The sequence below is a fragment of the Pleurodeles waltl genome, chromosome 5, assembly GCF_031143425.1.
Source record: "Pleurodeles waltl isolate 20211129_DDA chromosome 5, aPleWal1.hap1.20221129, whole genome shotgun sequence".
NCBI lineage: Eukaryota > Metazoa > Chordata > Amphibia > Caudata > Salamandridae > Pleurodeles > Pleurodeles waltl.
This window is the reverse complement of record NC_090444.1, coordinates 960,794,117-960,806,937: the sequence shown is the minus strand read 5'-3', so window position 1 is coordinate 960,806,937 and position 12,821 is coordinate 960,794,117. Positions and strand designations below refer to the sequence as shown.

At 45.2% G+C, this 12,821-nt stretch overlaps 1 protein-coding gene across 2 annotated transcripts in view; it reads right to left on the bottom strand.

Annotated features, from left to right (window-relative positions):
• The window catches only part of AHCTF1 (AT-hook containing transcription factor 1), a 1,009,458-nt gene that overhangs the window by 171,303 nt on the left and 825,334 nt on the right, over window positions 1-12,821 (bottom strand). For both annotated transcript variants that reach the window (XM_069235080.1, XM_069235081.1), the window contains one exon: window positions 10,551-10,639. In XM_069235080.1, the coding sequence (XP_069091181.1) occupies window positions 10,551-10,639 (89 nt within the window). The remainder of the gene's footprint in view (window positions 1-10,550; window positions 10,640-12,821) is intronic.

Genomic DNA, 12,821 nt, shown 5'->3' with positions numbered 1-12,821 from the left:
TCCCTGGGTGTCCCTCGAAGCCAGAGCCAGTGGCATGGAACTAGAAGGGGTCGCTGTGGGTCCCAAAGGCTCTCCAGCAGGGTCAGACTGCCCAAAGATGAGGTGAATGGCCTTGTAAAATTCCTTGAGTGGGGCAGGGGTGGCTCCGGGAAACTCAAGGAGGCACAACAGCCTGGGGCGAGCCCACCTTCAACATCCAGTTGTTGAGATGAAAGGGGGGGGGGGAAGACGGAAGCAGATAAGCTGCAACCACCAGCATCACCTTGGTGAAAACCTGAGGGGTGCTGGTAAGGCCAAATGGGAGCACCGTGAACTGACAGTGCTCGTAGCCTACCATGAGTCGCAAGTAACGCCTGTGGACAGGCAGAACAGGGTTATAGAAATAGGCGTCCTGCAAGTCCAATGCTACTACTCAGGGCAGATAGAACCTGAGCCAGAGTGAGCATCTTGAATTTCTGCTTCTTGAGGAACTGACTGAGGGGACCCAAGTTCTAGGATAGGGTGGAGGCCCTTGTAATTTTTTGGGATCAGACTTCTGGCAGGGGAACCCTCTCTATGGCTCCCTTGGCCAAGCGAGCCAGAACTTCCTCATGGAGCAGGGACAAGTGATCCTCTGTCATCTGATCGTATGATGGCGGCATGGAGGAAGGGGTAGTTTTGAAGGGGAGGGAATAGCCCCTCTGGACTATCTGCAAAACCCACCTATCTTTCGTGATGGATTGCCAGAAGAGCAGGAGATGTCGAATCCTTCAGCCATCAGGCATTACTATTCATCACTCACCTACCAGCCATGGTTTAAGGCACGGGGTATAAACATGATCTCAGATGAGCAAATCCCTTGTTTAGCAGGTGTTGTGAAGAATTAAATCTAGAAACAGCCCATATGAGAACGATCAGTTTGAAGCAAGCTGAATACCTTTTTGTCATTATCCTCAAGTAGAAGATAACACTAGAGAAACTGAACACAACATGATTTGAAGCAAAACTAGTCCTAAAATATTCTGAGAGCTGTGGGGCCCAGTGACTGCTTTCATGGCAGACAGCTCTACTGACACAATCCCTGTGGCATACAAGATAATAGCTGCCATTATATTAGATTGAATAATGGGACACCTTCCCTTTGTGAATTCTTTCAGCAGTCTCAGTAAGGAGGTCATTCTCAAACAGGGAATAAAAAGCACCACATGTAAGGAACACAGACTGCTTTAAAAAAGTCCTGTTTTGAGAGGGCAAATGCAGGGATGGTAATCTGTTGTTCCTTGCAGCCACCATCACAGACTGTAGTCAATCACAGGCAGTTAAAAAAAGGTTCTGCCAAATATTCATTAGGCAGGGCGTTTTGCGACCTCCTGTGAATGCAGATGTCACACTGCAACCTTTAAGTATGTGGGTAGTGCCTTGCAAAAATAGCGATTTACTGCACAAAGTAGGCGTGCAATTTGTGACCACTTCATGCAACTTGTTTTTCAGTACTCTGGTACTTAAATTACTTCTGTGAGGAAATCAGGTATATTATATAGTGTGGTTGTGCGACCTCACCGTGTACTATACTTACCAACCCAAACAGGATAAGAAGGTTTCATCTGTCAAACCTTCAGCTCAAACTTGGATAGCTGTGGGTCTGAGCAGCAAGGCTTACACAAGGAACATGTGTAAAGCGTTTAAACAGGACAAAAATAATTGAGAAATCAACAAGACACTCAAGGAATGTGGCAATAATTTATAAAAATAGACTATTTTTAGACAACACTATGAAAAAGATACAGTGGACAGTTACTGACATATCGAATTTACAAGGTATAGTAAATCAATGTATTTTACTCAACCACAAACAAACATTAGCAAATTCAAAGAATTTGGCATTTAGAATCTTTACAGCAAGAAGTTGGACTTGTTGTATTGCAGTTACTAAGAGTCATTTTAGGCGACCAATACCTGTAGGGAGGAGGGGATGTGTGTGACAAGGTCCACAGAACCAGATGGGAGTTCTGGGTGCAAGGGGTGCCCTATGTATGTTCAGAAAAAAAGCCCTCAGTGTAGGATGTGGCTTGTAGCCAATAGGCTACCAGGTTCCCGTCCTCCTGATGACCACTTCCTGGGAAGTGTCATCTGGCTATCCCAAGATGTACCATTCTGCACGCTCCCAGCATGGTGGAACTCATCCCACAGCTCGGTAGCCCAACCTGGAGTTGTGGCTACCAAGGGGGCTACACACAGCAGAAAAACGGTGTGACAACAGGTTTCCCATCTCCTTCCTGGGTGCCACCTAGTCTGCCTAAACAATGGGGCTGCCCCTCTCCAAAATGTTACCCATTTACTCTTCAAAGGTGGCTTCACATTTGACGCTCACCCTTTGGGCACCCGTGTGGCTTCCTGCAGGAGGGAGATAACACCTCTCTCCAGTGCAGGCCCTTATTGCCTCCTTTCCTGGGAATGGTCACCACATCTCTCTAGGTGGGCTGAATGTGATCTTGGGCTCAAACATCTTGTGTAAATGTAAGGGCACAGGAGATTGAAGACAACAAAGTGTCAACTTTGTAAAAGTTGCATATTGTTACTTTAACTTTGACTTGAGAATCAAGTCGGGTTTAATGTAACGAGTGGTTTGATACCTTGAAGTATCAACTCTGGCAGTATCTTTCAGGAGTTAGCACAACTGAGTGGGCATGGAACCCTGTACTTGCCAGTGGGGGTAACCAAGATTCTCTGCCCCAAAAAAAAAACAAGTTGCTTACCTTTGGTAACGCTTTGTCTGGTGGATACAGTAGCTCCCTGTGGATTCCTCACTTTATGAACTCTCTCAAAGCGCCATCATTCAATGGAAATTTTCTTCCTAGCTCCCCACGTCGACGAGGACGTCACAAGTGCACGGCTCCGCACGCAACTCCGTCTGACGTCACTGTGGTAATAAGAAATCCTCGCCGGCATGCTGACGTCAGTTTCACCATTTTTTACATGCCTTTGAGGCTAACAGGTGAATACTGGCCTCACAAGAACAATATATGCCAATACAAATACAAATATAAACCACATTATCTGTTTATATACAAACACCAAAAATGTATATATACATTTATAATGAAATAAGTCTTGGTATGACCAGACAGGCAATGGGGAGGCGGGTGGGACTGAGGAATACACATGTAGCTACTGTATCCACCAGAAAAAGTGTTACCAAAGGTAAGTAACTTGTTCTTCTGATGGATACAACTACCTGTGGATTCCTCACCTTATGAATAGAATCCCAAAGCAGTCCTGCACTCGGAGGGGGGGGAGGCGTGCGGGGCGACTGGTCAAACCAAGAAGTCCTGCAAAACAGAATGTGCAAAATGGCCATCCCTCCTAACTTACAAGTCTCAGCAATAATGCTTTGCAAAAGTGTGGAGGGAAGCCCAAGTTGCTGCCTTACAAATAACAACTGGTACACCTCTAGCTAAAGTCGAAGTGGCAGACTTCGCCCTGGTGGAATGGGCCCCAACACCTTCAGGAGGAACCTTCTTTGCTAGCGAATAACAAATCTTTATGCAAATAATGACCCACCTTGAAAGGGTTCTCTTGTGGACGGCTGCACCCTTCATCTTGCTGACATATCCAACAAAGAGTTGATCATCAATTTTAAAGTCTCTTGTCCTCTCAATGTAGAAACTCAGAGCCCTTCTTGGATCCAAGCGGTGCAGTCTTTCCTCCTCCTTTGAAGGATGGGGAAGAGGATAAAAGGACAAGAGTGTTATAGATTGTCCCAGATGAAAGAGAGTGACTACTTTAGGAAGGAACGCTGTCCTGGTTCTCTATAACACCTTGTCAGCATGAACGGTTGTAAAAGGAGATTTCGCACTAAGAGCCTGAAGCACACTCACAGACTAGTCGACGTGATAGCTGTGAGGAAAACTATTTTTAAAACTAAAAGTCTCAACGGGCAGGAATGTAGTGGCTCAAACAGTGAACCCATTAAAAAAGTAAGAACTAAATTCAAATCCTACTGAGGAATTAGAAACGGAGTGGGAGGAAACTTGTTAGTTAACCCTTTAAGGAACCTAAGAACTAAATGGGACTTAAATAAGGAAGGCTGATCAGGAAGACAAAGAAAGGCCGACAGTGTTGACAAATAGCCCTTCACTGTCGCCACAGCACTACCCCCCTCCAGTGCCAGGGAAAGAGCAAAAAAGACAAAATATCAGCCAAATGGACCTTCAAGGGATCAATTTGTCCCTCTGCACACCAAGCAGCAAATTACGCCCATCTGCCAGCATAGATCGTCTTGATGGAGTGTCGCCTGGCCGATAAGATAACATCCACCACTTCTGGAGGGAGAGAAAAAAACTCAGATTGCCCCGTTCAATCTCCAGGCATGTAGGGGCAGGCTCTGGAGGTGGGGCTGTAGCACCTGCCCCTGCAAGAGGAGGGCTACCTTGTAAGGGAGACAGTGCGGCAGGCACAGTGAGAGTTGGAGAAAGTCTGTGTACCACACCCTTCTTGGCCAATGTGGGGATATTAAAATGACTTGAGCCCGATCTTGGCGAATCTTCCTCAGAACTCGAGGAATCGAAAGGTATTGGGGGGGGGGGGGGGAGGTTCCCCTTTGTGTTGCAACCACTCCTTGCGGAAGCACCACTGAAGAGCCCTCATGTGTCAACGTACATCAATGAATAACTCAATGCAGGAAGCGAACAGATAGATCAGACGTAGGACCTTGAGGACTGGAACAGCCGCTCCATTCTGAAACATTGGAATCAATGCCTGAATGGCCCGATTCAATGTTGTGTCCAGTACTGCCCCTATGAACTGGAGTCGCTGAGAGGGCTTCAGGTGGGATTGGGGCACATTTACAGTAAAGCCCAGGTTGAACAACAACTGGGTTGTCACTTGCAAGTGATGCAGCACGAGCGCTGGGGACCCGGCTTTAATCAGCCAATCATCCAGGTAAGGAAATACAGATATTCCCTTCCTTATGAGATCTGCTGCAACCACTGCCATCACCTTCGTGAAGACTCGAGGTGCAGAAGTAAGACCAAAAGGAAGGACCGCAAACTGGTAGTGTTGTGACCCTACCACAAACCGGAGATACTTCCTGTGCGACTTCAGAATAAGGATATGAAAATAAGCATCCTACAAGTCGATAGCCACCATTCAGTCTTCCTTGTTCAACGCAAGAAGCACCTGAGCTAGGGTGAGCATTTTGAATTTCTCCTGTTTGAGGAACCAATTCAAAATCCGCAGACCTAGTATAGGCCTCAATCGACCATCCTTCTTGGGAATCAGGAAATACCTTGAATAACATCCCTGACCTTTCTCCTGATCTGGAACCAACTCCACTGCACCTTTTAACAAAAGGTCTTGCACCTCCTGCTGAAGCAACAGTAGATGTGTGCAAAACAAATTATGGGGAGGGATGGGAGTGGGGAAACTCCCGAAAAGGAAGAGCATAACCTATTCCCACTATATTCTGCACTCAAGAGTCCGATGTGTATCTCCCACTCGTGGAGAAAATAAAACAGCCTTACCCCTATGGGTAAAACATGCTGGAATATGGAGATAAAACTAGGGCTGCTTTCCTTGATGGGCTCCCCCAGAGGAAGAGGATGAAGCGGAAGGCTGCTGAGTTGCTCCTCGCACTCTAACCCTCCCACGTCCCCTATAAGTTCTGTAGAGGGTTGGCAGGCTGCCGAACGTTATATTGCGGCCTTCCAAAAAAAGAGGACCCACAGCCAAAACACCAGAATCTTCGCAAAGACCTAAGAGGTGCAGACAATGAAGCTTGGAGTCCCAAAGATTTTGCAGTATGCCTGCTTTCTTTAAATCGTTCCAAAGCGGAGTCGGCTTTGGTCCCAAACAACTTCTCGCCATCAATAGGAAGGTCCATCTGCTTTGCTGCCGCTTGACTGTCCAGCAGGAGTTCATCAAAATAACCCCAGCACATCCGGAGGCAATCTTGGCACAACCGCTCCTGCCAAGTCCATCAGAACATGGATGTACCTCCCCAGCACACACGTAGCATTGATAGACTTCAAGGCCATACTGCCCGAGAAGAAGCACTTCTTAGCTGTCTGCTCCATACGCTTAGACTCCATATCAGATCGAGTCGCAGGGAACGAACCAGGAGCAGATCGTGCAGAAAAAAGGCTTGCACCACCAAGCTCTCAGGCGCTGGATGTTGTGATAGAATCTGCAGATCTCCTGGAGCAACTCTGTATCTCCTAGCCACAGTCCTGAAAACCGCTGGAGTCGTGACAGGCTTCCTTCAAAATTATAAAATGGGATCAGTAAGGGCATCATTGACAGGGAGGAGAGGCTCAGAGGACGTAGCCGATAGATGCAACACCTCAGTTCAAATGTTTGTTTTTGTCTCCGATGTCAGTAATAGTTGTCCAAAATCTCAGCAGCCTTTCTTATCACACTGTGGTAAGAAGCTGCCTCCACTGTAGGATCTCCTCCAGGGGATAAGAAATCCCACTCAGGGGATGTACCAGACCACTAGCAGAGTCTAGGCCCTGATATTCACTTAAAGGCTCAGGAATTTCCCCTTCTTCCAACAGCTGTTGTTGATACTCTTGCTCCTCCAAGAGTCTCAAGGTCCTCCTTCTTGACCTCAGCCTGGTCTCCAAATGCGGCATCGAAAGAGAATTAGCCGACGTTGAAGACAACAGTTTTAAAGTAGAAGGACGCTCTGGCATAGGAGAGGGAGGTGAGACACTGTAGGTTGATCGGGTTCCATCTGGCACCGGTATCGACTCCGACGGCACCATCATCCGGGGTAGAGGAGGTGAAGTCATCAGCGCCGAGCAAGCCCCTTCACCAGGAAAAAAGGGTACAAACGAAGCCTGCTTGTACGGCGGCGGCGGCGGCGGAGGCCCCAGCGTGAATGCCAACTGACCCGTGGGACCAGCAGGTGCACCAGAAGGGGCCACAGCTCTATTAAATATGCTAACCATAGCACTGAAGAACGCTCAAGGATCCGCTCCCGGAGCCAGGAAGGTAGGAAACCTTTGCTCCTCCTGAGGTGTCTGAACCGACTCCGATACTTGCACACCTGCCTCCTGATCATGAGTAGACCCAGGAAAAATATGAGCCATAGAGCTCTCCGGCGTCTCGGAGATTTCAATCAAAGTCAGTGCCGGAGAAGCCTGTGGACTCTGAGGCTGAGGAGACACTGTATGGCTGATCTCCCACGTCGTGTGGTACTGTCTCGGAGGGTACCGAGACAGATCTCTGGAAGAACAACGTCGAGATTCGTGGCAGCGTCACTTATTATGTGACTTTGAGGATCTATGCGATGAGGTCTCCCTTGCCTTTGATCTTCAGTGACCTCTCTGCTCATTCTTAGTTTTTTCCAAGGAATGCTTAGCCTCTCTTTCTTTCAAGGCTTTCGGGTTCATTCGCTGGCAGGAGACACACTCCTCCACATCGTGGTCTCAGCTCAGGCACCAAAAGCATTAGTAAGGATCAGTCACTGACATGCGACCCCCGCATTAATTACAAGACTTAAATCACAATGTTTTTGGTGGAGACATTGTAACGCTCTACAACAATTCCTCGAAACAGTAACTGCCAAGAGGTAGGAATAAACCGTTGGCGTCGAAGGCACACAAAAAAGGGAACTCATGTCAGCATGCTGGCGAGGACTTCTTATTGCCACGATGACGTCAGACGGATTCGCGTTCGGAGCCGTGCAATTGTGACGTCCTCGTCAACATGGGGAGATAGGAAGAACATTTCGGTCGAATGCTGGTGGATTGGGACAAATTCATACGGTGAGGAATCCACAGGTAGTTGTATCCATCAGAAATGACAGTTTCACGTTTTTACTGTCAGGAAATACCTTAGGGCTTGGTAGGCCTGCCATAGGGGTGACTTGCACACATTGCAGAAGGAGGTTTGGCTTTGCCATTGGTTTTAAATGGCAAAGTCAGGCTAGCAGTTTGAAACTGCTCTTCCAGTCTGTGACTGTTTACCTGTGGCACCCCCAAGGTGGTACAACCAGTGCTGCAAACCCTGGAATAACTCTTTAACATACATGCCCTGGGAACCGTATACTAGGGTCTTGCAGGTAAGTTAGCCTATGCTATTAGGTATTACCAATGTAACATATGTTTTGGGTCAGTGCACTGGCACCCCATTCTGGTTGGTAGGCCTATGAACACTTAGTTGAAAAACCAGCAGCATCAGCTCAAAACCTTGGGGGCGACCATACAAAAAGAAGCATCGCTTATGTCCTTACAACTTCTTTGTACATGTAATTTCTCAGATGTTTTCCTAAGTGCAAGTATTTCTGCCGACTTGAGGTCAGGCACTTTAAGAACCTATCCGCCAAGGTCTAGGGCATGTATTTAAAGTTGTATATTAGCAGGATGTTGATGGGGGACCTTGCCTGCAAAGGACTTCAGAATAGATTTCCTCTTGAAACATACTGAAATCCAATAGGAACTTTTGGGTTGGATTCTGTCTGCTTTTTATTTTCATGTTCAGTACAGTCCAGTCATCTAATTTTGTACTATATATCTGCTGAGTAGTTACTAACTGAAGCGCATGTAATGACAATGGAATAATAAAAAAAGAAATCATAAATCTAGTGTTGTGTGATTGGAGTGAACAGCATCGATGGATGACAATAGGTGAACTGGACTACTTTCGGCGGAAGGAGGGAAGCAAAGTCTGGTTACGTCTCAGTCAGAGGTTACCCCAACGTTTTCCATTTTATCAGAAAATTATCCTGAAATGACTAGTTTCAATTATAAATGGTCAGGGACAACATAAGATATTGCTTAAAGCGATTGTACCAACCATGTCAATTTTACTGCCTAGAATATTAGAGGACTGATTGGGTTCTGTTTAAGGCATTGTCTTGGATTTGCAGTTAATCTCTTAACTGATGTATTATTGAAGACAAAAAGGCTTCAAAGAAGTCAAATACTGGAAGTGTAGGGGTGGTGGTCTTCAAATAGAGCAATGACAGTGCTTTTAAGTCAGCTAGTGTAATCTTTGTTTCTCTGTTTCACATGAAAAGTATAAATCTGAGAGCTGCATATACATCGACTTGCCTGTTCATTGTCTTCTGTGACACAGCTAAGGTATACGAAATTAAAGACAGCACAGTAGTAAATTTACTCCTTTTGTGCGTGCATTGGGTTTCTTCAGGCCAATTTGTATAATTAATAGGAAAGAGCTATGCACCTGAAGGAAGGCCCATTAAGTGCAAAGTCAGAAAGATGGGAAGAGTTCTGAAAGTACCTGGAGGAACCTATTCATGCATGCACACTTAAGGAGATATTTTACAATCATGGGGTTAAAGGCAAATAAAGCACACTGAAGTTGACAAGGGATTTCATTTTAGTCAAACAAAATCAAATGATTAGAGTAATTCTTCTAAAAAATGTCTTTGATCAAAGCAACTCAATGGACAGCTTTAAACCAAATAACTTACCGAACGTCTTCACACATCTATCCTTCCTCACCAATATCACAGGACATTTCAATGTTGTTCGTATTCAATTCTAGCACAGGGAGTTCAAACCTATAGGTGTTGAACACTCATTCTATACTAACTTTAGGGGACCCACAACTTGTATTGAACGTCTACGTTTGAAGTGTGCTCACAAAAACAAACAGCCACCATGCACATCAGGACAACACCCCATTGATCACCTAAGGTCTCAGACACCAAGGTACTGCAGACCAAGTTTTAACAATTTGCAAAATTCTATCAATATTCAATGCTCACTATTGAACTAAAAATTATTTTGTGTTTCTCTTTCCTTTTGTCAGCTGACACGCTCCATTTTCGAACCACGCAGCTAGTGTCATAAATCTATTTTTGTACAGGAAGCACTATCATTTCAGCTCAGTATTGGATATTTTGAAATGCTAGCGAAAGTCGCAGAGGAAGCTACTGGATACACTGGTTAATATTCTTAGCCACTAGGACATAAAAAACTGAAATTTAAAGGCTTTTGTAGCCTATCAAAAATTGTTTCATTTACCTGGCCGTTACATAGCTGGAAGTCTAGAACAAAACAAACTGCCATTCAATGCATATTCACTCAGAGTCCAAAACTTATATGAAAAAATGTTAGATATATAAATAATAATAATGTATGCCAACAGGGTGGAAAGTCTGTCAAAACAGCAAATGGTTGCCAAAGTAGTTACATCACATGCATGTCCTACAGTCCAGTGCATATAGGGGCTTTTATGCTTAGTTAAGAGGGATCCCAAACAAGGATGAACAAGCCCCACAAAGTAAAATCTCCAAATAGCGTCACTGAGGTCCCAAATAATGCCCCAAAGAGTGTCTGCACACTAGTAACAACACAGGGCACCAGTATAAAGAAGTATTCAAAACAAGACACTTATACAGAGATTACGTTCATTACATTTTGATATTTTTAGTAGTGAGCAAGTATGAGTGTCATTTGCTGTGAAAAAAGGCAAAACCATAAATTCTTAGACAATTGTACCTTCTAAATAGATGGAGTCAGATATTCAGTTGTACCACTGACAATTACAGATAGTTTCTCAAAGTAAGCAATAAAAAAGAGACGAGAAAGCATACGTACATTCTGTGTCCGCACCAGCTGATTCAGACGTGCCAGCGCTGGATTTAACAGATAATGCCTTTTCTCCGAAGTCCTGGTCGTAGAATTCTCTTTGTTAAGAAAGAAAAACACTTTAAACAAGTCTTTCGCATGAAACAAAACACCTTAATTCATAGACCAAGCTTAAAGAAACAAATGCACGGTCATACTGCAACATGCTTGACATTTAGCAAACTAATGATGTAGTCCGACTCCAGTTTCTCCATTCTAATCAGCTGTAAATGCTGTATGCATGCTTGGGTAACTGGGTGTCAGAGACCCAGCTACAAGGGAAACAGGAGGAGGGAAATATGCGGGTGGACTGTTGCATGATGGGCTCCATGTTTCAGAAGATTACAACTTAATGAAGAGTTGCTTTAAGAGGAGGTTATTTAATTGGATAACCAATAGCGTTCCACTTCAAGATTACTTAAACGCCAGTGTGAGGGAATAGAGTGTATTATCAGGTGTGGCTGTGAGACCTCACCATGTAAGTAGTGGTAGTTCATTTGCTCAGCACTCTAGCACAGCCTTGGGTAGCTGCGGCTCGGAGGTTTACGAAAAGAAACATGCATAAAGCATTTAAACAGCACCAAAACATTTGCTGAAGGAATACATGAGTCATTCAAGAAACCAGACACCAATTTATAAAAATAGACTGTATTTTCATGTTTTTCTAGGCAGCAAAAACGAAAAAGAGCCACTGGAGAGTTCCTGAGGTATGGGTTTTACATCGTATAGTAAATATGCACCTTTTCACTTAACAGTGAACAAGCACTGGCACATTCAACACATTTGAAAGTTAAAAACGTCTTCAAAGAAAGCTTAAGTAAGTGAAAATGCGATTATGTCTAATCATGTTAGGGGAAAAACATCAACAGGTAGCAAGACAAGGGGACCATCAAGGTCCTCAGAAACAATGCTCTTGTCAGAAGAAGCAGTCTTCAGTTGGTTCAATGCACTTTTAGCCCTTTGCTAAAAGTTCCTATTAAAATGGTCCTGATGCAAGGGATACAGGATGCTAAAAATGCTTGGATGCAATGCACTTGACGAGGGTCTTTCACAGCGTCTCTTCGTCCACAAGAAGCTAGGCATTTCTGATGACAGAGGTCGATGTTTCTAGGTCCTGTCACCACTGAGCTACCAGTTGTCAGGTATCACAACAACAGTCAAATACTTTCCTTGGTGATAACTTGTCTTCTGAATGACCAAGCTGCACTCCGATGACTCCCAATTTCAGCAAACCCAGGTGCACCTTTGAGTGTCAGGTCCTGATCTCTGGTGCTGCAAGGTGGTATTTGACAGCGATGTGAAGATCTGAGCTACCAACTTGCACCAGCAGGTTTCTTCAGCTGTTTTGCCCCTGTGCTGCAAACAGGAAGTCAGCCAACGTACCCTTGGAGTCTCTTGCTTTGCCTGCGCTTTGGAGACAACTTTTCCAGTATCAGGCAACTTTTCCAGTATCAGGACACAACAGGCACAGTCCCTTCTCCTTTCCTAGCCACCTTGTTCAGCAAGTGCATTCCAAGTCGGTGCTGCCCCTCTTTGTCAAGCTCTTGGTGCAGCAAGGCACTCCTTAGGGTGCCCTATTCATGTTCATAAAATACCCTAAGGATAGAATGTGGTTGGTAGTGAAAAGGCTACCAGTACCCCACCCTTCTGATGATCACTTCCTGCATAGTGCTGATGACCACTTCCTGCAAAGTGTGGCATCTAGGTATTCCAGGATGCACCATTTTATCCACTTCCAACATGGCAGGATCACTCGCTTGGTGTATAGAACTCCCTAGCCCAATCCAGAGGTCTGGCTACCAAGGGGGCTATATTCTCCTGAAAAAATGGTTTGGCAACTTGTTTCCAGTCTTCTGCCCGGGTGTCAGTCTGTCTAGCTAAACAGGGTAGTCCTTCTCCCAAGAGTTCCCCAATTGCTCTTCCAATGTAGCTTGACCTTTCCTTTTGGGCTAACATCCTTGTGGCTTCCATCCAGAGAGAGGTAACACCTTTCTCCCAAACAGGCTGTTACTGTCTTCTTTCATGGGAGTTGTTAGCAAGTCTACTCAGGAGGGCAGAAAGCTGCCTTGGGGACAAACCCCATGTGCATCCATTAAGGACACAGGCGACTAAAGGCAACAAAGTGGTAACTTTCTAAAAGTTGCATACATAGCAAGCTACATTAATTTCAACTTGGGCATCAAGTCAGGCTTCAGGAGTTAGCACAGCTGAGGTGCCAGCAAGTAACCCTGTACTCGCCAA